This window comes from Sphaeramia orbicularis, chromosome 9 (genome assembly GCF_902148855.1).
Source record: "Sphaeramia orbicularis chromosome 9, fSphaOr1.1, whole genome shotgun sequence".
Lineage (NCBI taxonomy): Eukaryota > Metazoa > Chordata > Actinopteri > Kurtiformes > Apogonidae > Sphaeramia > Sphaeramia orbicularis.
This window is the reverse complement of record NC_043965.1, coordinates 54678949-54706855: the sequence shown is the minus strand read 5'-3', so window position 1 is coordinate 54706855 and position 27907 is coordinate 54678949. Positions and strand designations below refer to the sequence as shown.

At 42.5% G+C, this 27907-nt stretch overlaps 1 protein-coding gene across 2 annotated transcripts; it reads right to left on the bottom strand.

Moving 5' to 3' along the window:
- Positions 1–502: 502 nt before the first annotated feature.
- enkd1 (enkurin domain containing 1) lies at positions 503–7218 on the bottom strand. Of its 2 annotated transcripts, none has more exons than XM_030143301.1 (8): positions 7064–7218; positions 6384–6477; positions 5802–6026; positions 5487–5659; positions 5271–5408; positions 2800–2942; positions 2552–2688; positions 503–915 (listed from the first exon to the last, which is right to left on the bottom strand). In XM_030143301.1, the coding sequence occupies exons 1-8, from the start codon at positions 7205–7207 to the stop codon at positions 755–757; spliced, it is 1215 nt and encodes a 404-aa protein (XP_029999161.1). In that variant the 5' UTR covers positions 7208–7218; the 3' UTR covers positions 503–754. The 2 variants fall into 2 exon arrangements, with proteins under 2 accessions (XP_029999161.1, XP_029999160.1); XM_030143300.1 differs by having other exon boundaries at positions 2800–2949; positions 5272–5408.
- Positions 7219–27907: the final 20689 nt, after the last annotated feature.

The window sequence follows — 27907 nt, the reverse complement described above, 5'->3', positions numbered from 1 at the left end:
CCAGTCAACTGTTTACAGGAACCTGGATCATGGACGACCACAAACCGACTTAAACTCAACAGGAACAAGACAGAGCTCATGGTGGTGCCCAAGTCACACATCATCTACAAGACCCTCCTGCTCATATAAAAGTCTGTCCATGATCTCTCACTCCCTACCCTCACAGATCTCCTCCACCCATACACTCAGTCACACTTCCTGCAGTCCTCTGACATGTATCTGCTGGCCACGCCCCCACAGCAGATGGCCACGCCCCCGCAGCAGATGGCGGGCTTCTGTACACAGGGCTTTCTTTGCCAACGCTCCCACATTCTGGACCAGTGTACCGCTCCACATCCGCTCTGCTCCACCCCTCCCCATGTTCAAACAGCCCTCTAATCATTTCTCTTCACCAGGTCCTTTGACCTCTAACCCCCACTCCCCTTTTTCCCCTCCTTTTTAATTTGTAAAGCGTCCTTGGGTACCATGAAAGGTGCTGTATAAATCCAAGTTATTATTATTGTTGTTGTTTGTGAAAGTCTTTATTTGAAGCCTGCGTTACTTAAACTAAATCACTCCTTTTGTTTGGTCATGGAGTTGTTTTCTTGATTTTTGCTATCCCTATTTTATTGCACATTTATTAGTGTTTAAAATTGGGCTAAAACACTTTTTACTTATAAAATTAATCTCTTCTCTTAAAAAAACTGAATTGCAAAAATAGTCAAATCTTGCTTCATCCTGTTATTTTCTCCTCCTCTTTCTTCATTCTTCTGTGTTAGGAATCGATTTTCACATAAACTTTGTCCCTGGAGAAGATTTTAATGGCTTCCTCAATTTCAGAAAGCCTACAATCCAGGTGAGTGCGGCGCGAACGGACACTCAGGTTGTCAGCTTTTAGTGGAAGTGACAGTAACTCAGTTACCAGGGTGCGATGAGCTGTGGAAAACAAAAACAATACAAGAAAAACAATTAATGTCATATTCAAAGTCAGTGGAATTGTTTTGCATGAATGTTTTTCCAGAGTCAGAATTCTGATCTCATGAAATCAATGCTCACAAATAACTATAAAGTTTGCAGTCGAAACTTCTGTAATGCTGTAAAATAACTTTAGGACAAATATTAATTTTGACTTTGATTTTACACATTCAGGTCAAATTCACCCTTCAGTGTCATGTACATTAAAGGAAGTGTCAGAAAATCTGAGGGCTGATGTTCATGAGAATGTTCATAGAAACACTGTTTTGTTTTCAATTTTCTTTCAATTTTCTCCTACCTCGTGCAGCGCCGGACTCTTACACAGAACTGTGCAAAAGTCTGAGTCCACCTTTAGCTATGTTTGTTATAGAGACGTAAGAAGCAGAATATCTATACTTAAAGCTCGTTATGAAGATAAAACCCCCAAAAAATACACGGAAATTTTGTGCACAGCATTAGAAACTCACAGTATGATGTGAACTAAGTGGTTTCTATACTGACGTAGGTTGAATGGACTGTAACCTGTTGTAAAACACCAGCAGATCAGGCTATTAATAGACATTATTATTCACTAAGACAACAGGCACAGCATTGTATGTATTAAAAAAAACCTACTTATGTTAACTCTTAAAGCCACCAGCTAAGGGGAGTGACGCATTTGAGTACATGTGATTTTAACATTTAATTATTAAAAATACTGCAATAGAACAATGAATAATGTTAACAGAGGAACTAGGTGACCTGTCTGGCACTCTTATACATGACTGCTGCTGAGTTTTCTATGGATGTGAACCAATGAAAATAAGAAATTGATGATTCACTAATCATAAAATGATAGATTATGACAGATTTATAATGTTTTAAAAATCTGCTAGTCATAAAAACATATTTTAGGTCAGTACCTAATACCGTACTTTCGGGACTATAAGCTGCTACTTTTTTCTTGTTTTGAACCCTGCAGCTTATCCAATGATGTGGCTCATGTATAGATTTTTACAGGCTACCGGCCACCAGGGGGCGCTCTAGCAGGAAGCACAAAAGCGAGACAGACAGATGGAAGAGGTGATGAAGAGGAGAAGTTTTAATCTTAACTTAATCATTCTGTGTGTCATACACAAACCCTCATCATGGAAAACACACGAAGAAATGCATATGATGCAGCTTTGAAGTTCAAACCAATCAATGTGTCTGTAAAGAAGGAAACAGAGCTGCAGCACAGAGGAGACAATGAGAGAGACAACTGAAGAGAGACGAAGAAGGAGTGACATGTTACAGACACTGTTTGGAAAAGAGCAGGTAAGGGATGAAAATAAATATTTAAATAATCTGTCTGTTTACCATCTGTCTGTGGAAATATGTCATGTTACAACGTGGACACCTGCGACTTATAGTCAGGCAGCTTATGGCCCGGAAAGTACGGTAAAAGAAAAGAGGAAAACATTATTGCACATCCTTAACACTGGAATACATTTGCCCCACATTTTCTGACTATCTGTAATATTGTGGGGGAACTCCTTAGTATTACTGGCTCCATTCCACAGATTCAAAGTGAACAGAGTGGACATTGGGGCCCAGATGACCTGTGACAGACACATACTGTCTTTGAGGGACTGCAGAGTCTCCAGCCTCTTGGTGTCCGGCATCAGAGTGTGACCAGCTGGAAGGCTGGGATCAGGGGCCTTCTTCCTCCTCTCCTCTTCCTCTTTCCTCCACTGCTCCTTCCTCGCCTCAAGGCTGAGAGTTTTAGTGAGAGAGAGAACATAACAGAGGAGTAAAAATGGGAAACTGTCAGAAAATGCCCATGTCACACCACTGGTGGATAGTTTGTCTTGAATCAGTACTCACTACTGAGGCACCTGGCCCTTCACTGCACTGGGAACAGGTCTGTCTCTGAGGCTCGTCAGGGACTGACAGCGACGCAGCCCAGTTTTACGGGCACACCGCGCATTGTGTTTGATGAAGTCTATGGTCTGGCCTTGGATCTGGAGCTGGATCAAAATAAAATGACATTAACTTGAATACATGTTGTGAATAAAGTGAGTGAGGAGCATGTTTAACATGATTACATAATAATGACAAAACACATGTGGAGGGTTCGTTTCCTGTAAGAGAAAAAAAAAGTTGAAATAAACAGAGTTCACATCATGAACTTTACCATCCATCCATCCATCCATGTCCAGCTGTGTCATATATCATTTCCTACATATTCCAAAAGGTTTCGTCCTCGTTGGACCTGCCCAGAACACCTTGTCCCACATGTACTTAATAACACTGTTGTGACAAAGTGTTAGTTCTAGACAAACTGTGACTTGTCCAGAGGTCTAATAATAGAAAAAAACCCCAGGTTCAGATCCAAATCAGTCCTCTCAGTCACACTCCTCATGGTCTCATCGTCATTGCCCATGTGAATGTTGAAGTTTCTCAGTAGAACAGTGGAGTCCCTGAGGGGAGCGCCTTCCAGCACACCACCACCAGACTCCAAGAAGGCCAGCAGGGTCCACCTGGGACAGACAACAGTCACAACCTGTTCCTGAACTCAAGCTCCACCCTCTCATTCAATGGGTGAACTCCAACATAAAGCCACTGAGCCAGAGTTCTATCCATCCATCCATCCATCCATCCATCCATCCATCCATCCATCTTCCTCTGCTTATCCAGGTCTGGGTTGCGGGGGCATCAGCCTGAGCAGAGAAGCCCAGACTTCCCTCTCCCCTCCACCCCTCCTAGTTACAGTACTCCAGGGGGATTCCAAGGCATTCCCAGGCCACCCCAGGAATGTTCTCCTCCAGCGTGTCCTGGGTCTGCCAGGGGTCTCCTCCTGGTTGGACACACCCAGAACACCTCTGGAAGGAGGTGTCCAGGAGGCATCCTGACCAGATGTCTGATCCACCTCAGCTGGCTTCTCTGGATGTGGAGGAGCAGAGGTTCTACTCTGAGCCCCTCATGGACGGCAGAACTCCTCACCCTGTCTCTAAGGAGACCCCAGCCACCCTGCAGAGGAAACTCATTTCCACTGCTTGGATCCGTGATCTTGTCCTTTGGGTCACTACCCACAGCTCATAACCACAGGCCAACTTTACTACATGGCCATGTGAGTATTTTTCTGTAGATTAATACATATCTAGTTTTCTGTATCTTCACCATTGGAGATAAAAAAAATGTCACAAGAAATTACTCATCAAATATTAAATGTTTATGATTCATGCATGATAGTGATTCATAACAATAATGAAGAATTTCCTTTGACTCCATAAATTTTTAAACTGATATCTGCATTTTGTACTCCTTACTTTTCCAGAACAGTGTTGATACTATCATTTTATAGCATTTGAGGAGACATATTCATTGTTTTCTGTTGCATCATAGTGCAAACATCAAAACCAATGTCAGCTCAAAGAAAAGGTGATCCACTGGTGAATCCATTAGTAAATATTGCACACAACAAACAAATCAAAATGAAAAGGTGAATCTAAGACAAAGAGATGCAAACAAGGCAGTAAAGGATGACAAATCGTGGAGGTAAGGTGTTATAATGTGTCAAGTTCTGTTGTTTCTGAACGTAATAAAAATAAAAAAAAAAAAACAACCCAGAATGAAACATAATGAAAAAAAGAAAAACAGAACCTGGTTTTCATTTCAAAAGTCAAACACAGAATATATTTTCCATCAGCATGACAGTTTACTAGTATTATTACTGCTCTCAATGCCAGCAGGGGATACTTTGTGGCTATGTTTGTCTTCTTATTCTTATTACAGGGTTCCTAAAGGTTTCCACAACTTCAAATTAAGACTTTTTAAGACCTTTTTAAGACTACTTAGAATAGAATTTAATGCCCATTGCACAGCCATACTGGCAAAAATTCATGACTCATAGAATTTAGGAAAATGTATTATTTACTCCAACACCGTGAGTCATTTCTCACTGGAGGCTGCAAGGTTAGTGATAATTGGTTCCTAATTTCAGTATGAATTATCGGGTTGGAACAGGCGGAACTGAACAGAAAAACATTATTTTCTTTGCAGCTTGAACATTTTCTAGACACATTCAAACACAATACAGCCAACATAACTTAAGACCTACCACATCAAATGTAATACTTTTTAAAGACTTTTTAAAAGTATTAAATGCAGATTTGTAAATTCAAGACTTTTAAGACTTTTTAAGACCCCACGGGAACCCTGTATTAGTTACATAATTAACTTGTAAGTGATAGGATTCTTACTACTAATGAGAATAAAGTATGAATGTTGTATATACTGTAAAAAATAATGACAAAAAGAGCTTCCCTGAACACTAGCACAGCTTGCAAACTCACTTGTAACTCGTGGTCTCGTATAGAGCTGCAGGAGGCGGAGCGCTGCACTGCCTTGGAGTGTGGTGTGGCAGGTGCTCCAGATCCCCAATGGGCCTTCAGAAAGTTCTGACACTGTGGTTTAACTGGTGGATTAGGAACCTGGGGACAGACACATAGTACTGAAAACACAACACAAAGCCCATCCACATAACTGTAGGACTTCCATGTGTCACACACCTGCAGCTGGGCCTTCACTCTGGATGGGACGTTCTGGTATTTAGACGAGGTCCAAAGAGCTTTGACTGGAGTCTGGCGGGACTGGGCCCTCTCAGCCTCCTGCTCTTTGCAGCGTTTCTGGATCTCCCTCAGCCGACGTACGTTCTCTTTGCCAAAGTCATGCACACGCTGCTCTGTTGGTCAAAAGTCACAGCAGTTCTTTTTTTGGTTTTATTTCTGTTAACTTTGTATCCATTCAAATTGTACCTGCTTTAACAAGTAATACATCAAAAACTTGAGTCAACTAAAGCCACAGCTGTTTGAGGGCAAACTTACTGGGTTTGGGAACAGGAACTACAGAGAGCCCATCTAGTTTGAGTAGTTCTCCCATTACTCCCTTCTGTCCTCTTTCCAGAATATGAGTGGCATTAGGGCCAATGCGAGGGCGTTGCGCTGGGGTACGAGCACTGTAGCAGCCTGGGTACAGGACAGGGTCTGGAGCCAGAGGCCCCGACAGCAGGGCCACAGGCCCCCCAGTGTGTCCCTCTAAACGGCCACGAGCTGCAGCAGGAAGAAAATGAACCATGAGGGAGACTGAAGTTAGTCTGGTATACAAACTATGTTCCACATTAGGGTTAGGTGCTATTTTTACATTTTGCAGACAATGTGCAGATTTTCTCCTCCACTTCAAATCCTAGATTTCAGATCCTACACAAATGTAGATGTCCCATCACGTGTGCAACTGAATGTATTCAAAGATGAATGTATTCATGGTTTGAAACTTGATTCAGAATGAGGAATAAACAGGTTAAGTTGAGCAATAACTTCCTTAAACCAAAGTGCTGCTACAGACTGTTCTTCACTCCAGTCAATAATGATCCCACTGTAAACTGTCTGAGCCCTGCAGCTGCGTCCAACCTGAAGAAGGTCGTCTGGAGTGTTGAGGGAAAACACAAGGATCTGGGGGGATTGGCCCAGATATGGACGAAGGCCCAGGCTCACACATTGGACACTGGAATGGGACAGATGGAATATCTGCAACACACACATGTCCATGTGGCTGGAAAATGGGCTTATTCACAGAAATACAGTCACACCAAACCAAACAGTAACCACAGGATTATTATTGAATGTGCAGAGGTTTCAATAAATTAGATCGTAAACCAAACACAGATCTATGGAAATGGATCCAACCTCCTGGTTCTTTAATGTAAATGGAGCTGATGTTTGGATTTGAATAGTTCAGCAGAAGTGTAGTTACAGTACTCATGAAGTCCAGTAACATTTAGACATGAATATATGTACTGTATATATGTGAATATATATGAGTGTATATGTGTATATATGAGTATATATGAATATATATGAGTACATATGTACTGATGACGGACAGCTTTTCCTCCTTATTCATCTGCCCCTGTTCACTTCATTAGCTCCTGTATTAATTAGCATGCTGTTAGCTAAGCCCAGCCGGTTCACAGCAGGTCCAGTCTGTTCACTGAACTATGGAAGCAGAACCTGGGTCTACCCCCCCCCCCCCCCCCCCCACACACACACACACACACACCACTTCAGCTGAGAACAATCCAAACATGTACCTTCAAAATCGTCTTTTTTGGCGTTTGTTTTCGTGCACGCAGACTGATGACGCCGTGTTGTCCACCCGTGTTTCTATCTGCGTCACCATGGCGACGGAGCCGCCGCGCACAGATCTGCACCGAATAGAAGAGCTCCGACAGCATGTACCGGAGCAGAAGCTGCTGAAGCTGCAGAGCTGAATGCAGAGCTGAAGCTGAAGCTGGGCTCAGTCCTGGGTGGACTCCTGACCCACAGGGACACATGAGCTCAGCTGGAGAACACAGTCCACAACCACAGAACATGTTCCTAGTCCACTTTGGTCTGTGTCTCTGTAGTGGTTGACGGATCTAGCAGGTGCATTTCTATTGTAATCCTGTGGTGTATTGTAATCCCCCCCCCCCCCCCCCCCCCCCCCCCCCCCCCCCCACACACACACACACACACGGTCTCCTTTAACGGCTTGTATAACCTCAGTCTGGTATAAAACTGTGCTTTCTGCTCTTTCCTGTTCCCACTCACGTCACTTGTTTCATTTGAAGGTAATTCTCTACTGTTTATTTTTTCAGCAGTGCTGTGCCGCCCCCCCCCCCCCCCCCCCCCAGCATAAAGACTTCACCTCCAATTGAACTACTGCTGTAAAAAAACAAGACTACCCTTTAGTCATGAGTACTTTGAATAACGACAAAAACAAATGGACATTTTTGTGTTTGTAGTCCGAACTAATGAAAAGATTTATTAAACATAAGACATAATTGAACTCAAATTAAGAATGACAGTCAAAACAATACCCAGATGAAAGCTTTTATGATTGGCTGGTTATATGTGAGCGTGTAGACAAGGGAGTTACTTATGTTGAAACTGGGGTTAAACTCTACTAGCTATTTATTTATTTATTTATAATGATTAATAATTACGGAGCCCGGGAAGGGACATGCAAAAAATTAAAATTAACTCTTTCATTATTTGTCTGATCGGAAAACTTCTCTCCAAGCGGCGAGTGGAGTGCTAGTTTATTTTATTTTATGTATATTTGTATGAGTGCATGTGTTTTAATGTGAGGGATAGAGTGGGCGGAGCCTAGCGGGGGAATCACCTGTAGAGCAGTGAAGGGGGGGGTCCTGCCCCTGGTGGGGCTCATGCGGTTTACTGTGTTGAACAGGGTGTGAAATAAGGCCAGTGTGTTCATTGCAGTGCCTCCAGTAGAGGGTGCTAGTGTGTTGTGTTTGCGGCTTGCTTTGTTATGTGGAAGTGGGTAATGGTGGGGGCCTTTCCTGGACTGAGATAGTGCAGACCCCCCCCCCCCCCCCCCCCCCCCCCGGCCGCTGCTCACATCTGTTTCCTCCTTTTATGAATTGTGTGTTTTATTTGTAATAAAGATTATAGTATTGTACCAATTCACTTTTCTCTGGGTGATTATTGAATGGCTCTGACTAGGTGACCTTAAGTTCACCACCCTGGTTGGAAACCGCTTTACATTACATTATTTTGATCATAAAAAGATCAGAAAATATGCTTTGAGTTCTTTTGCCCATTTTTGCAGAACACTTTGAACATTCAATATAGCAGTCATTTATAATTCACTGCTTGTTTTAATACTGTAATAACAGTTTAAAATGACGAAAAACACAAAAATGGAATTTGGTTTTTTTTTTCTAGGTTTAGCAAAAAAACACTGAAATTACTCATGGATACAAGATTTGAAAGTTAAATATGAACTTTGAAAGTATAAAGTATTTACAACAAACTGTGTGAGTATTTGCCTATTATTGTGCAAAAACAGGGTCAAAGGTCAAACTCCACAGGTGTTTAACACACACACACACACACACACACACACACACACACACACACACAGGGCATTTGTCTGTTCTGTGTCTGCAGAGTGCCTTCATGTTCGTGGTTCTGTCAGAAACAGTTGTGTCAGTTCACAGCTCTGATCCAGGCAGTGCTCCTATAGCACAGTCTGCACATGGAAAATAGTCTGTTGAAACCAAAAGTCCGTCCTCCTGTGGATGTGTTGAATGTCTGTGGTGTTTGAAGTCATCATCAGGCTCTTCCTCCGTCCTTCATCTGTGTGTGGACAGTCTTCAGTCTCTGCTCTCATCTCCACAGCCTTTGCACATCACCGTGACTTCTCTCTCTTCATCCTTGAATGTAACTTCCGGTGGACACATGGAAAAATAACACACATAGAACAATGTATTAGACAAACAAGACCAGGTCAAATTGTACTATTGAGGAAAAAAGTCACCGAACATCAGCGCATGCGCTCTTATTTTGTAGAGCGTCATGCGCACTTTTACGCACAGAAAGTCCAATATACTCCAAACTAACACATATTCTACATGGTTCATATTTTATTCTATAAAACCACCATGCAGTATAAGCGTCAATTTACACAAACAATAAAGTAAAACGAGTAAAAACTACACAGAAAAAAGCAGCGAGTGTTTCAGTCATGTAGAAAATCCACTAAATGGAACTGGGTAAACTTTACCTTTCTTCTTCAGATGTTGCTCCATCAGTCGCTCCTTCGGTCACAAATCCATCGGTAAACCTCCAGGGGGGTCATGGAACTGTGGATGACCATCTTGCCTACATTTTCCAACACTAGATCTAATCCGTTATCCCAGGGCCGTGCAGAGAGTAAGATAATTTTCCCTTGTTCCATTGGCAGATTTTTTTTTTGCTTAATTCAAGATTTTTTTTGCTCAATTCACCAAAAAAATCTACCAATGGAACAAGTGAAAATTATCTCAGTAAGATTTCTAGAAATAAGATTTTCTAGATCTACTGTCTAAAAATAAGTTCTTTAATCTCCCTTACAAGTTCTCCTGTAGGTGATTCTGTCTTATTTTAAGTGTGATAAGATATTTGGACTAGTAAATAAGAAAAATACACTTTGTAAGATTTGGATTTTTGCAGTGTAAGTCCAAGACAAATTCTTAAAAACAGATGTTAAATTATGTATAAAAGCATGACAGTGAATGTTAAGAACTAGAAATACCTTCATTTTACATCTGGTTTTACACCTACTTTTACAGTGAAACATATTTAGTTTCTTTTCATTCTAGGACATATTTATGATGATATTTAGGTTTTCCACAGTTAAGAAAGAACCATACAGAGGAACTGTTAACCCAAGCCAAACCATTTAACATTACATGATAATTATAAAGTTTATATTGTAGTATTTCTAGCTGTATCATTTAATATTGACCAGGTTGATGGGAATATTTGTGGAGATTTGTGGTTATTTCAAATAAGATTCACTCAAGATGTTTGAGGCGAACACGGATATTACGATAATCAATCCAGCAGTTTCTGAAACAAAACCTGAAATGTCAAAGTGTTGGCACTGATGAAAGAGTCGAGGGATTTTACATAAGTTTTATGACTCTTGTACACCAAAAGGGCCAGATTTAGGTATTGGATGAGAAGAAGACTTGGATGTGTTTTCTTTTTATGCAAATTTTATATCGGTTTAGCAGAATTTAATTACTTCAGCACATTTTAACCCATTAAGACTACTGGTACTTTTATGGCAGCTTCTAAATGATTTTTTCTCTCTTTTTTAATGTTTCTTATGTGATTTATCACCATTTATTATAATAAAAACCTCTGTGTTTTGCATTTTTCAGTGTAAATCACTTACTTTACTCTATATTTAATTTACTGATCATGTAGATGTTCAGTAAAGCTCAGAGTAAACTTAAAGGTATTATGCAAAAACAGAGAAAACTGAAGAAAAAGGGACTGTTTCTGCAAGTGAGGACTATTTTTTTCACAGATAAGATCAGGGATATTAAACACAATATCCCACCACCCTCTGGCCGTCTGACCCTATCTGATCCCCCTCTTCAAACTTGGTCCTCCTTCGACCATGTGACACTGGAGGACATCTCAGCACTTCTATCTAAAACGACATCCTCCCCCATAAGCTTCTTGTCAGTGTCTTTGACACAATTGGACCATGGGTCACAAAGTTTTTTAACCTGTCGCTCTCAACTGGTTTGTTTCCCAGCTCCTTCAAACAGACCATCGTAGAACCAAAACTAAAGAAAACCACACTGGACCCTACTGAACTCAAAAGCTACAGGCCCATTTCAAAGCTCCCCCTACTGGCCAAATTCTTGAGAAGGCAGTGTCTAAACAACTTACAGCTTTTCTGGAGACACACCAGATCTATGACACTTTTCAGTTTGGGTTTAGACAACGCCACTCAACAGAAACCGCACTATTAAAAGTGTCTAGTGACATCCTGATGGAGGCCGACTCCGGGAAATCCACGGTCTTGGTCCTGCTAGATCTCTCCTCGGCCTTTGACACAGTGGACCATACCATAATGACTGAGAGACTGAGGGACCTGGTAGGGATGTCAGGTCCTGTGCTAGACTGGTTCTCCTCTTACCTGACTGGTAGAAGCTTCAGCGTGTCAATCAGTAACATCCAGTCTGACTCAGCGGATCTACTGTGTGGTGTGCCCCAAGGCTCTGTCCTGGGACCAGTCCTGTTCTTACTGTATGTCCTCCCGCTTGGCCACATTATCCGACAGTATAGTGATGTCTCCTATCATCTATTCGCGGATGACATCCAGATATACTGCTCCTTTAACTCCTCTGAGCCCCACAAACTGAGTTCCTTAACCACCTGTTTGTCAGAGCTGAAGCAGTGGCTAAATGAGAACAGCCTCCAGCTGAACTCCAGCAAAACTGAGACCCTCATCATTGCCCTGGACAGTGCAATCCCAGGGATCAAACATCACCTTGGAGACCTGAGTTCTTCGGTAAAGACCAAACTGAGGAATCTGGGTGTCATCTTTGACCAGGACATGTCTTTAGAATTCTACTCCAAACACCTAGTGAAAAACTGTTTCTTCCAACTCTGCAACATCTCCAAACTCAGGTCTATGGTGTCCATCAATGAGCTCGAGATGATCGTTCATGCGTTTGTGTCTTCTCGCTTAGACTACTGGAACAGCCAGTTCACATGCTTAAACAAGAAGGAGCTGGCCCGTCTACAGTTTGTCCAGAACTCTGCTGCGAGGCTTCTGACCCGCACAAACTGTCACAACGGGGGAAAAGAAAGGACTCAAATGCTCGGTACTGAAGGGAAAAAAAATAACAAGTTTATTTAGCAAAATATAAAAAAAAGAAAACCAGACAACGAAAAACCTAACACAAAAAACTAAAGCAAAAACAGAGTCCAAAAAAACATACAAAACCTGGGGTCAGAGTCCGTGGATGAATATGGAAAATTGTCCGGGTTATGGAGAGGATAAGGAGAAATGAACCAGCGCTGCATGGCTGCAAACCTAATCCTTAAATAGGCAAAAATGTAATTGGCTGCAGCCACGCAGCGCCAGCAGGTGAATCTGATAATGAAGAGAGGGAGGAGCCGAGGGCACACAGACACAGATCATGACAGAGGGAGAGCTGAGAGTCACAGGCACAGATCCTGACAGGACCCCCCCCTCAAGGGACGGCATCCTGACGTCCCCAGAGATGCGAAAAAGCCCCCCACGCAGAACAGGGCATCCTGGAATGGAGAGGGGATCCTGGCAAAAGGGGCATGAAGAACCACAGGGGAGACCAGCTGAAGCACCTCCCGGTGGGACGGCGTGAAGAGCCTCTGGGCAGACTGGCTGAAGAACCTCAGGGCGAACAGGCTGACGCACCTCCCGGTGAAACGGCGTGAAGAGCCTCCGGGCGAAGAGGGTGAAGCACCTCCCGGTGAAACGGCGTGAAGAGCCTCCGGGCAGACTGGCTGCAGAACCTCAGGGCGAACAGGCTGAAGCACCTCCTGGTGAAGCGGCGTGAAGAGCCTCCGGGAAGACAGCCAAAGCACCTCAGGACAGACCTCCAGACCAGAATGATGTAGCCCCTCCAGACCAGACCATGGAGAAACCTCCCGACAAGGACGTGAGAAACCCTCGAAAACAGGACATAGAAAAATCCTCTGGTTCGTGGACCTCCAGGGCTGTGGACGACAGGACTCTAGCTGGATTTAGGACATTGACTGGAACTGAATATGGCTGGACTAGTGACTCTAACTGAGACAAGACAGACCGGACAATGACTGGACTACAGACATCGACTGGAATTGGACTATGGCTGGACCCATGACTCTGACTGACTGAGACAGAACTGACAGGGGAACGGACTCTGAGACTGGACTGACAGGGGAACGGAGAGGGAGACCGAGACGGGGAGACACAAAGAGCGAGGCCGAGACGGGGAAACAGGAACGCTGCGCGGACGGACGGAACCGGACTTCAGGAACGCTGCCGGACGGAACGAACCGGACTTCAGGAACGCTGCCGGACGGAACCGGACTTCAGGAACAGACAGGAACAGACTTTAAAAACGCTGCGCGAACAGACGGAATCAGACTTCAGGAACGCTGCGCGGCCGGAACCAGACTTCAAGGAGGGGAGACTACCAGACGGCGTACTAGCCTCCAGGTAGTACTAAGGAAAAGGGAACTAGGCCAAGCAGAGAGACACGGACAGACAGACAGACACAGAGACACAGACAGGCAGAGGGACAATCTACAGAACTGAACTGATGAGAATAAAATGGAATTGAAGAACATGAACCGCAAAGAAACAGAGCTAAAGGACAAACAGGGAAAAGAGAAACAGAATCTAGCAGAAATACAGGGAAAAAAATTTAACAGAAATGAAGAACAAAAAAGAATGACTGACTGGAAAAATAAAGAACAGTTCCACAACAAAGAACAAAATAAAACGAGGGAAGAGAGAAATGAAACAAACAAAAAAAAAAACACAAACTAGAAAATTCACACATAGACTAAGAAACAGACTGAAATATACACAGAAAGACAAATACACACAGAGAAATACACAGAGAAATACACAGAGAAATACACACAGAGAAATACACACAGAAATACACACAGAAATACACAGAAAACGGCACACACTGACAGAGAGAAACAGGGAGGAACGAATAAAACAGGCAGAACAGACAAACTAACATGAACAGGCAGATCAGAGCTAATAAACTCACTCAAACCATTAGACACACGAAGGAAAAGACACAAGAGAAGAACCCGGACCCCACGAAGGCCCAGGTCCCCACATGGAATAGGACGCTGGAAACACGGGGCAGGAAACAGACGAGTGACAGAAACGCACCGGAAAAAACAACACGGGAAGAGCCCGGATTCAACATGGTCCAGGCCCCCACATGACATGGGAACGCCGGCAATACAAGGCGGGAAACAAACAGGGGACAGAGAAACACCGGGAGAAAAACCGGGGTGTGCACCCGACGGCTCCTGAACCCCCGAACCAACCGGCACGGAGGAGACCGAGCCGCCGGAGCTGAGGACAAGGGTAAGTCTCAGAAAAGCCGGATATGGGGCAGGGAAGCGCGGAGCGACGGTACAAGGGAAAACTAAGGAAAAGCGAACGAAACCAGGAATAACAAACTAAAACACGGAAAAACGAAAAAAACGGGTCTCTTCAGTACCGGCTGAGTCCAGGGTTGGCTGGTTCATTCTGTCACAACGGGGGAAAAGAAAGGACTCAAATGCTCGGTACTGAAGGGAAAAAAATAACAAGTTTATTTAGCAAAATATAAAAAAAAGAAAACCAGACAACGAAAAACCTAACACAAAAAACTAAAGCAAAAACAGAGTCCAAAAAAAACATACAAAACCTGGGGTCAGAGTCCGTGGATGAATATGGAAAATTGTCCGGGTTATGGAGAGGATAAGGAGAAATGAACCAGCGCTGCATGGCTGCAAACCTAATCCTTAAATAGGCAAAAATGTAATTGGCTGCAGCCACGCAGCGCCAGCAGGTGAATCTGATAATGAAGAGAGGGAGGAGCCGAGGGCACACAGACACAGATCATGACAGAGGGAGAGCTGAGAGTCACAGGCACAGATCCTGACACAAACAGGAGAGCCCACATCACTCCCATTCTTAAATCTCTCCACTGGCTCCTGTTCTATATCGTCTTCATTTCAAAATTCTGGTGCTAACTTTCCTGGCTCTATGTGGCCAGGCCCCTGCATACATTGCTTCCCTGATTCAGCCCTACAGCTCGGCTCGTAGCCTGAGGTCCTCAGAACAGCACCTGCTGATGGTTCCACACACCTGTTTTAGCACACGCGGAGACAGGTCCTTTAAAGCTGTAGCACCACGTCTGTGGAATGACCTGCCTCTACACCTACGGTCCATGGACTCTGTACAGAGCTTTAAAAAACACCTCAAAACACTCCTGTTCAAACAGGCTTTTTAATTTCCCACCTGACTCAGGGCCACCACAAACTGATTGCACTCTATGTATTCATCCTATTTTAAACTGTTTTAATGGTACTTTACTGTGTTTCATGGGTATTCTAATTGTATTTTACTTGTACTGTTTTGTTTTTCGCAATGTAAAGTTGCTACTTTACAGTGTTACATGTACCCCATGTGTCTCCCCCTACCTCCCCCCTCTCCCCTAGTCTCTCTATATCTCTATCGCTCTCTCTTTTCTCCTCCTTTACTCTCTCTCTTTAACCCCAACTGGTCCTGTCAGACATCCATCCTTCAGGAGTCTGGGTCTGCTCCAGGTTTCCGCTGTTAAAGGAAGTTTTTCCTTCCACTGTCACCAATCACTAGTGTTTGCTCCTGGAGGATTCTGTTGGGTCTCTGTAAATTTGATTTGATTTTGATTTGATAAAGCACTTTGTGACTCTGTCTGTGAAAAGTACTATATAAATAAAATTTACTTACTTACTTATTACCATGTGTTACAATTTTGCCGCTAAAACTCAGCAGTTTATGGAAATAAAACATAAGCAGATATGTGTGAGTGCTTCAGCAGGACTCAGACTCAGGTGGACACCCAGCTGTTAGAGTGTGCTAGTCTGTGAACTAATGCCATGACGTGACGATGATATTGAATTATTTATTCACTTACGATTGGTTTTTAGGCCCAAAACTATAGTTGTTGAAGAATAGGACCAGGACCAAAAGAGACAAGTGAATGTTTTGGGCAGATAGCAGGGTGGACTCTCACGTACCTTGAATCACGGGGCTTCCCTCCTCCTTGTTCATTCTCCAGACCGCATGACGTGTGTGTGTTGCAACTAAGCAAGGTTGTACAGGAGGAAGGGGCGTGGTCTGACAGAGATGAAAGGGCACCATGACCAGGTCAAGTGACAGCCAAATTAAACCACTAAAACACTCTTAAAATTTTAGTCACGATAATTTTAGTCATGCAGTTTTTGCGCAAAAAAAAAAAAAAAAAAAAAAAGAGTAACAAGGGCACTTGTAGGCAGAGGATCAAAGCAGCAGAGGCTCAAGCCCCCCCGGTCCCTGCTTTGCACATGCCAGGTATTGAAGCCAACGCTGTCACCCATCTCCCTCTTTCTGCCACTCAGTGGGTGGAATTGTGGTGAATTCTGCTAGCGGTGATGTCACGTGCAAACCCTCTATTGTCTCATTTAGGAGCCTGGGAAATTCGAAAACATGTACAGATGCATTGTGGGATTTGTACCTGTCTGAATCACCGGTGGAGACAAAAAGACAGATTCACAACAGTGATGAGAGACAGATGTTAGCATGTTCTTTTGTTGGAAGCTCCAAGAATAAGTCTGGATTCTTTTCGGTCTCATTTTTATAAATTTATTATTGGCTTGATCTGATCACAAACAAAATATAACTCAGCTCAGGTTCCACACCCCAAGTGGGAAAACGAGCCCAGAACATTCCAATGCACATCACTTGTACAATCCTTGTAAACTGATCTTCAAACTATGGGCTCAACCTCTTGTGGGTTGGTCTTTAACTTAGCATTATCTAAAGAGATCAAACAGATGTGGGGCCTTAACTCTAAGTCAACTTATCCCAACTATCAGTTTACCCTCATCACCTATATTTGACAACACAATGTGTGTGAATGTGTTTGTTCAGACGTTGATCTAGAAGAAGAACAGAACCTAATTAACTCTTGTTTAGACAGATGGTTCCTATCTAAACAAGCTAATCCTAAGAAATTTACAACTGACCAGTGAAACAAAGAAAATCTACTGACACAAAAGAATTCTGACCAATACTAATGTGGCAGGAGGATTTGCTCCTCCCTTCCCCCAGTGTGCCAAATCGGCACTGATTGAAGGGAGGTGCTACACGCTGTATATATATGCAGGTGCAACCACACTTTCTCTCTCTTCCTCATCGGCAGCAGTGTTGGCCATGTGGCATTTTTAATTTTTTTTTAAATCCAGTATAATGCTGGTGGCTGGTCGGCAAAGCTGAGAAGGTAAGACGCTTTAGATCTGCCTTTGGCCGGTTGCGCAAAAGCGCTTTAGTAGCTCCGAGCATTCATTACCTTACCATTCATTGTAGTGCGCATTGTAGTCCACATAGCGAGACTGTGGAGCCGGCGCACATCCCCAGCTTCCACCACCGCATTTTCCTCACCCTCCTGAAGCGCTGCTGTTTTGACTTTTTGTTTTAATCTTACATCCGTGGACGGCCTAGGTTCGCCTCTCGCCCTGCCGAAGCTCGTGGCAGGTGCCTGTGGAGTGACATGGATGCGCCATCCCCCTCTCCGGGCGTTTCCTTCTTTTCATTTAGCTGATTTGTATTCCGTTGTTAAGTGTGTTTGTTTGTATCACACTGAATTGGTGTTGTTGAATCTTGTTATATTGTGTTCTTTTTGTTCTGTGTTAGTGCATTATTGGGTTGTATTTATTATAATTGTATGTATTCCATTTGTTATATTGTGTTTGATTGAACTTTGGTTTGTGTTTCTCTCTCTTTGTGTATGGTTAATTTGCTTATCATTTTGTAGTTTTCTGTTTAGTAACTTTTGCTTGTAGTTAAGTTTTTGGTTAATTGAATTTCTCATGTATATATTTTTTTCTTGTTAGTATTTTGTTTATTCTTAGTTTGTCATTGAGTTTTGTTTAGTTCTGTGTATTATAGTTTGATTAATTGTTTTCTTTATTTTAGTCGAGGGGTTGGGGGCAGCACGTGGCGTTTTTTTTTTTTTTTTTTTTTTAGATTTTCTCTGTTCTTTTGAACAGGTGCCGTGGGCCTAGGGCGGCAGCGTGATCCCTGGTGGTGGATTTTTCGTCTCAGCTTCCAGTTTTCTTTGGTGAGCAGTTTTATGGGTGTTGGTTTGCGGTCCCCTTTTTATATTTGGTTGGATCCCTGCCGTAGTGGTAAGCCCCGGCCCTGTTCACCTTTATGGGCCACATGCTAGCTTTTTAATAGTAGCAGTCAATAATAATAATAATAATAATAATAATATCATATCGTTTAATAAACGTTTCTAAATTGAAACCGTCTATACCCCTGTGGTATTTTTCAAATTTGAACCTGTGAGCCTCTCTTACTAATTTCCTGGGGTGCAATTCCCCAGGTGGCATTGTCATCCGACTTTCCCCGCACTCTCTCTCGCCACACTAACATGTGATTAAACCCAAGAATTCCACCATCCAAATTAAAATCATATTTCAGACTTGATTTAATTTGTATCGTATTTTACTGTCCATGCACAACAAAACTACACAACTACGCAAACACACAACTACACGAGCAAACAAAACTACACACCACACAAACACACTGTGGATCCTGGGCTCAACAGTCCAAATCCTCCAAACAGTGGTTCAGTCAATGTGCTTTTGAAGGTGTGCAGGTGGATCAGTTTGTCAGAGGAGACTCTATAGAAGGACACAGACCCAGCAGGACAGTCCACATACACTGATACTGTACCAGAGGAGGAGGACTGAAGGAGGACTGTGTGTTTGCCTTTATGCCAGGCCCTGTATCCACCTCCATCACAGTTCAGACTCCAGGACTGATCATTCGCTCCAAACCTACAGTCTAAACTGTCTCCTTTCCTTCTGATTCCTCTGTACGTCACTGATATTTCAACATTTCCACTCCACTGGACCTCCCAGTAACAGCGACCAGTCAGACCAGTTGAACACATCAGCTGAGGCTCATACTCAAATCTGTCCTGATGATCAGGATAGGACTGAACCTCCTCCACTCGTTCCACCTTCTTGTTGTTTTCAGACAGTTTGAGGCATTCGTTCGCTGTGTTTGGATCCGGGGTGAGTTCACAGAAATCTGATGGACAGAAGAAAACACAAAACAGCTGCAGTTATTGATCAGTGATCAGCTGATTGACTGACAGTGTGATCACATCACTGGGTTCAATTCAGCTGTTATTGATGGATTGATGTGTGAGTCTGACTGATCAATACTGATTAATAACAGATCAGTCCAGCATTTTATAGACAGATCTGTTGTTTCTGAGCACATTTTCACCAACAGAGAATAATGTGAAACAGATCAACTCTGACTCCATGACTGATATCTAATCTTTAAAGCCATTTAACGTTCATGATCATATATTGATCTTTAACATTCAAACATTCAAAGTATGTTTCACTTTTTATACAAACATTCAAACCTAAAAACAGAATCCAATCCCATCAGTCATTTCTCAGTTTTTCTAGACTTTTAGTGTTAAGGGGGTATGAAGTACCCCAGGACATGAGTCCCCCACACTGACACAGACACTTACAAATACTGAATTGTGCAATTAACCTGCTCTACCTCGCAGTATTTTAATTGAATGTGCAATAAACTGATCTACCTCCTAGTACTTTAAATTGAATGTACAATAACCTGCTATACGTCACACTACTTTTAATTCAAATGGGCAATAACTCGTTTGTTACCTCTCAGGAATCTTATTATCATTACTATTACCTCTTTTTATATGACACTATTTTTTACAAATGTGTATCTGAGCTGCATGTGCAGTAACTGTTTTCTTGTATGTTTTAGCTATGTTTTATGTTTTGTATCTGTTTTTTGTCATATCTTTACTTTTTGTTCAAGCTCCCTTTTCTGACTCAGGGAAACAAATGCACAAGAATTCCAATATACTGCTATGTATCTGTGCAAATGGCAAATAAAGTCTATTCTATTCAAATAAAGTCTATTCTGTTTGTTCAGGTTGATGTTTCGTTGGTGCTAATGAATGTAATGTTGGATTTGTAGATTCCAATCTTCTCCACTTTGACTGTTTACTAATTGGATCTAAACTCAGTTCTTTTGCTCATTGAATCCGATTCTTTATCTGATGGATAATAATAGTTTGTAGAAGTGTTTTGGTGGTTTCATCTGAGTTTATTTCTCAGCCAAACTTCTCATCCTGATGAATTCTATTGTGTTTTGGATCTTCTTGGTTGTATTTGTATTCTTTGTCTCACAGTGACAGCACAGACTGTAAATGTGCATAAAGACACTAGAGCTCTGATATGCACTAAATCAGGGGTGTCAAACTCATTTTAGTTCAGGGGCCACATACAGCCTAATATTAAATTAAGTGGGCCAGACCAGTAAAATAATGTAAATTATAGGATAAGAACTTAGAAATAAAATCAACTCCAAAGTTTTCTCTACTGTATGTTTTTGAGTAAAAAAAGAAAAATTCCATAATTAAAATGTTTACATCTACGAACCGTACTTGAGCGTAACATGAACAAATATGAACCTGAAAATTCTTAGGAAAAGTGTAATTTTAACAATATTACGCCTCAGTTTATCATTTATACATGTGCATCACAACTTACAGATTACAGTGGATCTACAAATACACAAAACATTTGATAATAGGCAGAATATTGTTAAAATACTACATACTTCTCTTAAGACATTTCAGGTTGTTCATATTTTTTGTGAAAAGCCAGTCTTTAAATATAAACATTTTTGTGTAATTTTACTTCTTTGACACTAAAACAAAAAGAAAAAAATAGCTTTTTTTCATTATTTCTAGGTTATTATGATAGTATTTTACTGGTCTGACCCACTTTAGATTGAATATCCTTGACTGATAATATCTTCAGTGTAATTTTTACATTTCACAAATTCATCCCAGGGGCTGGATTGGACTCTTTGGCGGGCCAGATTTGGCCCCCGGGCTGCATGTTTGACACCTGTGCACTAAATAGTCTGGGACTGGACCTGAGGACTCACTGCTCAGGGTATGTGGGTCCATGTGGTACCAGTCCTGACCAATCAGCTATCAGCTCATCCTTCCACTAAACTGACTGTCTTCATGAACACTGTACATGTTTAGAATGTGGAACCAGGTCCCAGTTTGGGTTCAGGTTGGTTTGAATCAGTCTAATGAAATCACACTTACACTTCCTCAGACCTGGTTTCAACCATCGGACTCCAGCAGGCTCCAACCTGAAAGGAAGAAGAGGGTCAGAGGTCAGCTGGAAGATGGACATTCCATCCCTCTGATCCACTGAAGCTTTTCTGTTCACATCCACTAAATGGTTCCTTCTGAATCACTGACTGAGTGTGTTTGTCTGTGAACATGGGCTGGACCTTCATACAGGATGGATCCCAGCTCTGACAGATGGTTCCTGTCAACTCTACCTGTTCTATCTGCCATTATCTGTGGATGCATCAGCTCAGTCCATACCTGACAGTGTCCAGTCTCCAGTGTGGATCCTCCACTAGAGCACACAGCTCCTGTCCTGAGGCTCCTGGATGGTTGTAGCTCAGGTCCAACAGTCTGAGATGGGACGGATTGGACTGTAGGGCCGAGACCAGAGAAGAACATCCTTCCTCTGTGATCAGACATCCTGACAATCTGCAACACAAAACATCACATCCATCAACTGAGCATGGAGATGAGTGGAGTTGGAGTCATTGAACAGAGTCTGTGAATGCATGGGACTTCACCAACAGGACTTCAATGTGTAAAGTCTGTGAGTTCCTGCAAGGGTGTCAAACTCATTTTAGTTCAGGGGCCAGATTCAGCTAAATTTGATCTGAGGTGGGCCGGACCAGTGAAATAATAACATAAAAATATATAAATAATGTCAACTCCAAACTTTTCTCTATGTTTCAGAGCGAAAAAAGTTAATTTACATTATGAAAAGGTTTACATCTACAAATTATCCCTTAAAAAGATCTGAATGAACAAACTGAAAAAATAAGTGTAATTTTAACAATATTCTGCCTCAGTTTGTCATTTACAAATGTACATTAGAACTTACAGATCACAGTGGACCTACAAATAAACAAAACATTAAGCAACAGGTAGAATTTTGTTAAAAATTTTTTATTTCTCTTAGACATTTCAGGTTATTCACATTTTTTTGCAAAATTATACCTACTTTTAGTGTAAATACATGGAAATATTTACATTTACAAAGAGAAACATTTGGAGTTGTCATTATTTATGTTATTATGATAGTATTTTACTGGTCCTGCCCACTTGAGATTGAATTGGTCTGAATGTGGAACCTGAACTAAAAGGATTGTTAATATTTTAGTTAAATTTTTGCATTTCACAATTTCATCCCAAGGGCCGGACTGGACCCTTTGGTTGGCCAGAATTGGCCCCTGGGATGCATGTTTGACACCGTGAGTTCCAGACTCTGAACACAGTTGAAGATCAGTAGAACTGGTCTGGAGTTCAACACAACCAACCACTGACAAGTTCAATCCATCCAACAACTGGAGACAAACATTGAAATGATGTGTTGTGTTGTTTGTTGAACCCTGACCTGAGAGAGTCCAGTCTGCATCCTGGACCCTTCAGTCCATCTGACAGGATCTTCACTCCTGAATCCTTCAGGTCATTGTTGCTCAGATCCACATGTGTCAGACTACAGGACTGGGATCTGAGAACTGAGGACAGAGCTTCACAGCTTCTGTCTGACAGGTTACAGCCACTGAGTCTGGACAAAACAAAAGGGAGGAGTATAAAGTTATTGATCTTAATGAAATGATAGATCCATATTTGAGATGTTTGATCAGACTGTTTGTTCTCACAGAGCTTTGTTGGAGGCTTTGACCACTGGCAGCAGCCTCAGAAGAACCTCCTCTGAACCACAGTATTCCTTCAGGTCAAACACATCCAGGTCTTTTTCTGATGACAGTAAGATGAAGGCCAGAGCTGACCACTGAGCAGGAGACAGTTGTTCTGTGGACAGACGTCCTGATCTCAGGTACCGTTGGATCTGATCCACCAGAGATCCATCCTCCAGTTCATTCAGACAGTGGAACAGGTTGATGCTTCTCTCTGCAGACAGTTCATCATTGATCTTCTTCTTGATGTACTCAGCTGTCTTCTGATTGGTCTCTGAGCTACTTCCTGTCTGTTTCACCAGACCATGTAGGAGTCTGTGATTGGTTGGCAGTGATAGGCCCAGGAGGAAGCGGAGGAACAGGTCCAGGTGTCCATTTGGACTCTGTAAGGCCTGGTCCACAGCGGTCTGGTAGAACTGTGCCTGTGCAGATCCAGACCTCTGGGATGTGGTTTGTTCTTCTGACAGCAGATTGACTCCAGTGTTGATGAAGGTCTGATGGACATGAAGAGCAGCCAGAAACTCCTGGACACTCAGATGGATGAAGCAGAACCACTGGTCCTGGTACAGTCCACTCTCCTCTATAAAGACCTGTGTGAACACTCCTGAGTACACTGAGGCTGAGCTGATATCGATGCCACACTCTGTCAGGTCGGATTCATAGAAGATCAGGTTTCCTTTCTTCAGCTGCTCAAAGGCCAGTTTTCCCAGACACTCAATCATCTTCCTGGTCTCTGGACTCCAGGGTGGATCTCTCCCAGATCTTCCATCATACTTGACGTTCTTCAGTTTGGCCTGAACCACCAGGAAGTGGATGTACATGTCAGTCAGGGTCTTGGGCAGTTGTCTTCTGTCTGTGATCTTCAAAACGTCCTCCAGAACTGTAGCAGTGATCCAGCAGAAGACTGGGATGTGACACATGATATGGACGCTTCGTGACGTCTTGATGTGGGAGATGATTGTGTTGGCCTCCTCTTCATCTGTGAACCTCTTCCTGAAGTACTCCTCCTTCTGTGGGTCAGTGAACCCTCTGACCTCTGTCACCATGCCACGACATGCTTTAGGGATCTGATTGGCTGCTGCAGGTCGTGTGGTTATCCAGAGGCGAGCAGAGGGAAGCAGGTTCCCCCTGATGAGGTTCATCAGCAGCACATCCACTGAGCTGGACTCTGTAACATCAGTCAGCTTCTGAGTGTTGTTGAAGTCCAGAGGAGGTCGACACTCATCCAGACCATCTAAGATGAACACCACCTGGAGGTCTTCAAAGATCCAGATTCCTGCTTTTTTGGTTTCAGTGAAGAAGTGATGAACCAGTTCCACCAAGCTGAACTTCTTCTGTGTCAGTACATTCAGCTCTCTGAAGGTGAATGGAAATATGAAGTGGATGTCCTGGTTGGCTTTGTCTTCAGCCCAGTCCAGACTGAACTTCTGTGTTAAGACTGTTTTCCCGATGCTGGCCACGCCCTTTGTCAGCACTGTTCTGATTGGTTCATCTCTGTCAGGTGGTGTTTTAAAGATGTCTGCACATGTGATGGTTGTTGGTGGTCTGTGTGGGTTCCTGGATGCTGTTTCAATCTGTCTGACCTCATGTTCCTGGTTGACCTCTGTAGCCCCTCCCTCTGTGATGTAGAGCTCTGTGTAGATCTGGTTCAGGAGGGTTTTGGTGAGTCCTGCTTCAGTGATACACTCAAACTTCTCCTTCAGCTTAACCTTCAGTTTTCGCCGACACTGGTCAATGCTCTCTGAGTGAAGACAAAGAAGACAATTCAGAGGATGTTCCAAACACAAATGGAAGGGAAATGTTTCCCATTTATTCTAGTATTTTATCATTATGTTCCAGATTCTGTGTACACTCATTCATTTCCTCTCATTAGATGAGTTTATTGTTCATGTGTCTTCTGTCATATCCATGACATTCAGCTAGAGGACAGTAGAGCTGAAGTGTTCAAATATGTTCATCATGTGTATTTGTACATGAAGAACCCTTCAGTGTCTTCAATAATCGATTATTCAAACAAACTACTACTACTAATAGTAATAAATAAATAAAGAGCTTAATGTTTGTGTAATACAGTTGTGCTTCATCCTCAGTCTGAATTTACTGTTTTTTTTTTAGTTTGACTAAACTCTGTGTTGAGTTCATCTGAGATTTTTGACTTCTACAAACCTGAATCTGAATATTCACAGAATTCTACTGGGTCTGAACAGATGGAAACAACATTACCACCATCCTTCTGTTTAATGTGTCACAGGGCATGAAATATGGAACCTCTTACTTTACTAATTACTTATTAATGACTGACCTTTAGGTACTGGGATGCCTTTTGAAAGTTCCTTCACCAGCTCAGTCCTTCTCATCTTCTCCAGAACCCTTACAGTGACTCTCTGAGTATCTGTGTAGTAGGTCTGGACCATCAGATCCACCACATCTATCCGGTCTGCGTACTCCAGTTTACTCCTTGGGATTTGTGGTTTTTCATTTTTCAAGAACCATTTGAAATCTTTAAAGTCATCATTATTCAAATCCTCCAGAATATACAACAGACTTTCTTTAAGTGCTGCCATCTGTGTTTCCTGTAAAGATCCAAAAGAACATGCTCACCTTCAACAACCAGGTCTGTATCTGATGTGATCATGAACCTGTTCATCAACATAATCCTCAGGTTTAATGAACCTTCTGTCCAAATATTTGACACACTACATAACCATCATTCCTTGAATATCAAAGACAAAAATTTCCTGAAGAGTTCCACATGACTAAGCTGTACTGCATCAACGTTGGACATTATTGAGTGGACAGAACAGATGGACCAGTAGATGCTGGACCAGTACACACCTCACATGTGGAGTCCAGCTGAGTGGGATGCTGTGGATCACTGGGAACCTCATGCTGTGGATTACTTCGAACTCTGCGGCGCCACTCTGTGGACCAATCATCAACAATGAGCTCACATTATGTCTGTCCACACTGATACCAACATGAGTCACATGACCCCCTGTAGTGGGACAGGTGTCCTGGTCCTGCTGGTCCCACTGACAGTCAACATGTGAGTGTGTTTGGAGCTTCACACTCACAGGGTTTAGTTGATCTCATCCACATTTGGATGAAACCAACAGCTCTGTCCTAACAATGTGTGTCCTCACCATCTGCACTCACAACATACAATACAAAGGTGTTCAATGGACCAGGAACCAACCCTGGACTCTGATCCAGGATCATCCAGGACCAGCTCCCACTACAACTACAGGTTGTCATTGATCAGGTTTAGTGCGATTCTCCTGTCAGTGTCTGAACCAGAGACTGAAGAAAAAGACCATGTGACTCTGACGGTTCAACAGGACTAACTTTAGGTCAGACCTGGAATGCCAAGTTAGGACTGACTGACCTGAAAACCCTGTATGTGAATCTGGACCAGATCTGAGGTTTACTTACTGAATTTCTGAAACATGTTCTTTTTTAAACTCTATCCACGATACACGGAGTCATCACTCTTTATGGACACACAGCTAGGTCCAAGTCTGGGTCCGGTCCAGGTCCAGAACTGTGAACAACAACAACAACAACAGTGGTTTAATTAAACTGTGGTCTTAGTGTGATTCATATCCTACTGCAGATGAATCCAGTTCCCGTGTGGACGTTAAAGCAGATGCTGTTCTCTGTCAAATATTTTCTGACTCTTTTGTGACCTCTGACCTCTGACCTGAGGCTCATATGTGAGGACTCAGGGTCCAGGTCTAAGATAAGAATGTGTTAAAGCTGAAACAGATCAGTGGACCCTCAGAGCTAAACTCAGACTGAGCTCTATGAGTCATCTATCTGGACCTTGTATGTTGGTCCACTGAGGGTCACTCACTGCTGTTCTGATACTGACCATCACTTACTGAGGATCACAAACATGTCCTCTTCTAAAAGGCAGTGGGAGACCCATGGAGTCACCACTCTTCATGGACACACAGCTAGAGAATCCACACGGATTCATCCTGTACATGATAAACAGCAGCTCAATCTACTTTTATTTTCAAAGGTTTGACAGGAAGTGTTAGTGTCCTGTTGTGTCGGACTTTTATCTGTAGACGACAACTGAGGAAGGTCACGAACACGCTGAAGTCGGTTTATTTGACCTAAACAGCAGCTCTTTATCATCTGATCAGATTCTAGTTCATCAATAATTGACTAAACTGTGAATGTGAAAGGTCAAAGGTCAACAGTTATCAGAGTCCAACCAAAACAACGTCACAAACCCAGACTGACTTTAAACATCAGAAACATGTGTCAAGTGTTTGCAGATCAGTTCCTTGTCACAGACTCAGATCAAAGCGTCCTGATTGGATTCAAAGTCTCACAGTTCAAACTCACCTGTGGACGTTAGACAGAAAAGGGTTTGTGTTCATCACCGCTGAGCTGTTTCCAGGATCAATCTGAGTCTCACCTGTAAAGACATCAGGTGTCAACGCCTGCAGTAGGAGGAGCTCTGAACCCTCTCATGACATGTTACCGGATGGTGATTGGCTCATTTCTTTGGTCGTCACATTGATGCTTTGACACAGTGTAAATGTGCAGCAGAAAACACTGATTCTGCTTCAAATTAATCATCAATCCATTTATTATTAATTCATCTATGAATAAATCTGTTAATTACTATACATTACTGCATAATTTCCAGAACTTTAAATGGAATTTTTTTTCTTAATGTCTGTAACAACTTTTAGTTGATGATAAATGTACATGTTCCATAAACTGACATATTTGGATCATTCTGGTCCTACATATGTGACTGTAAGACAGAAAATCATCCAATCACACACAGAAAACACAATAAAACTACTGTGATTGGTTCCAGAATATGTAAATCTTTAATCCTCCGAGGTTAAAATTCTGAAAATGATTGACCTTTTGCTAGTTTTGAGTTGAACTGAAGAGGTTTGATAGATTAATGCAGAAAAAAAATGACACCGGATGGTTTTATAGCAGTTATTTTTTGTCA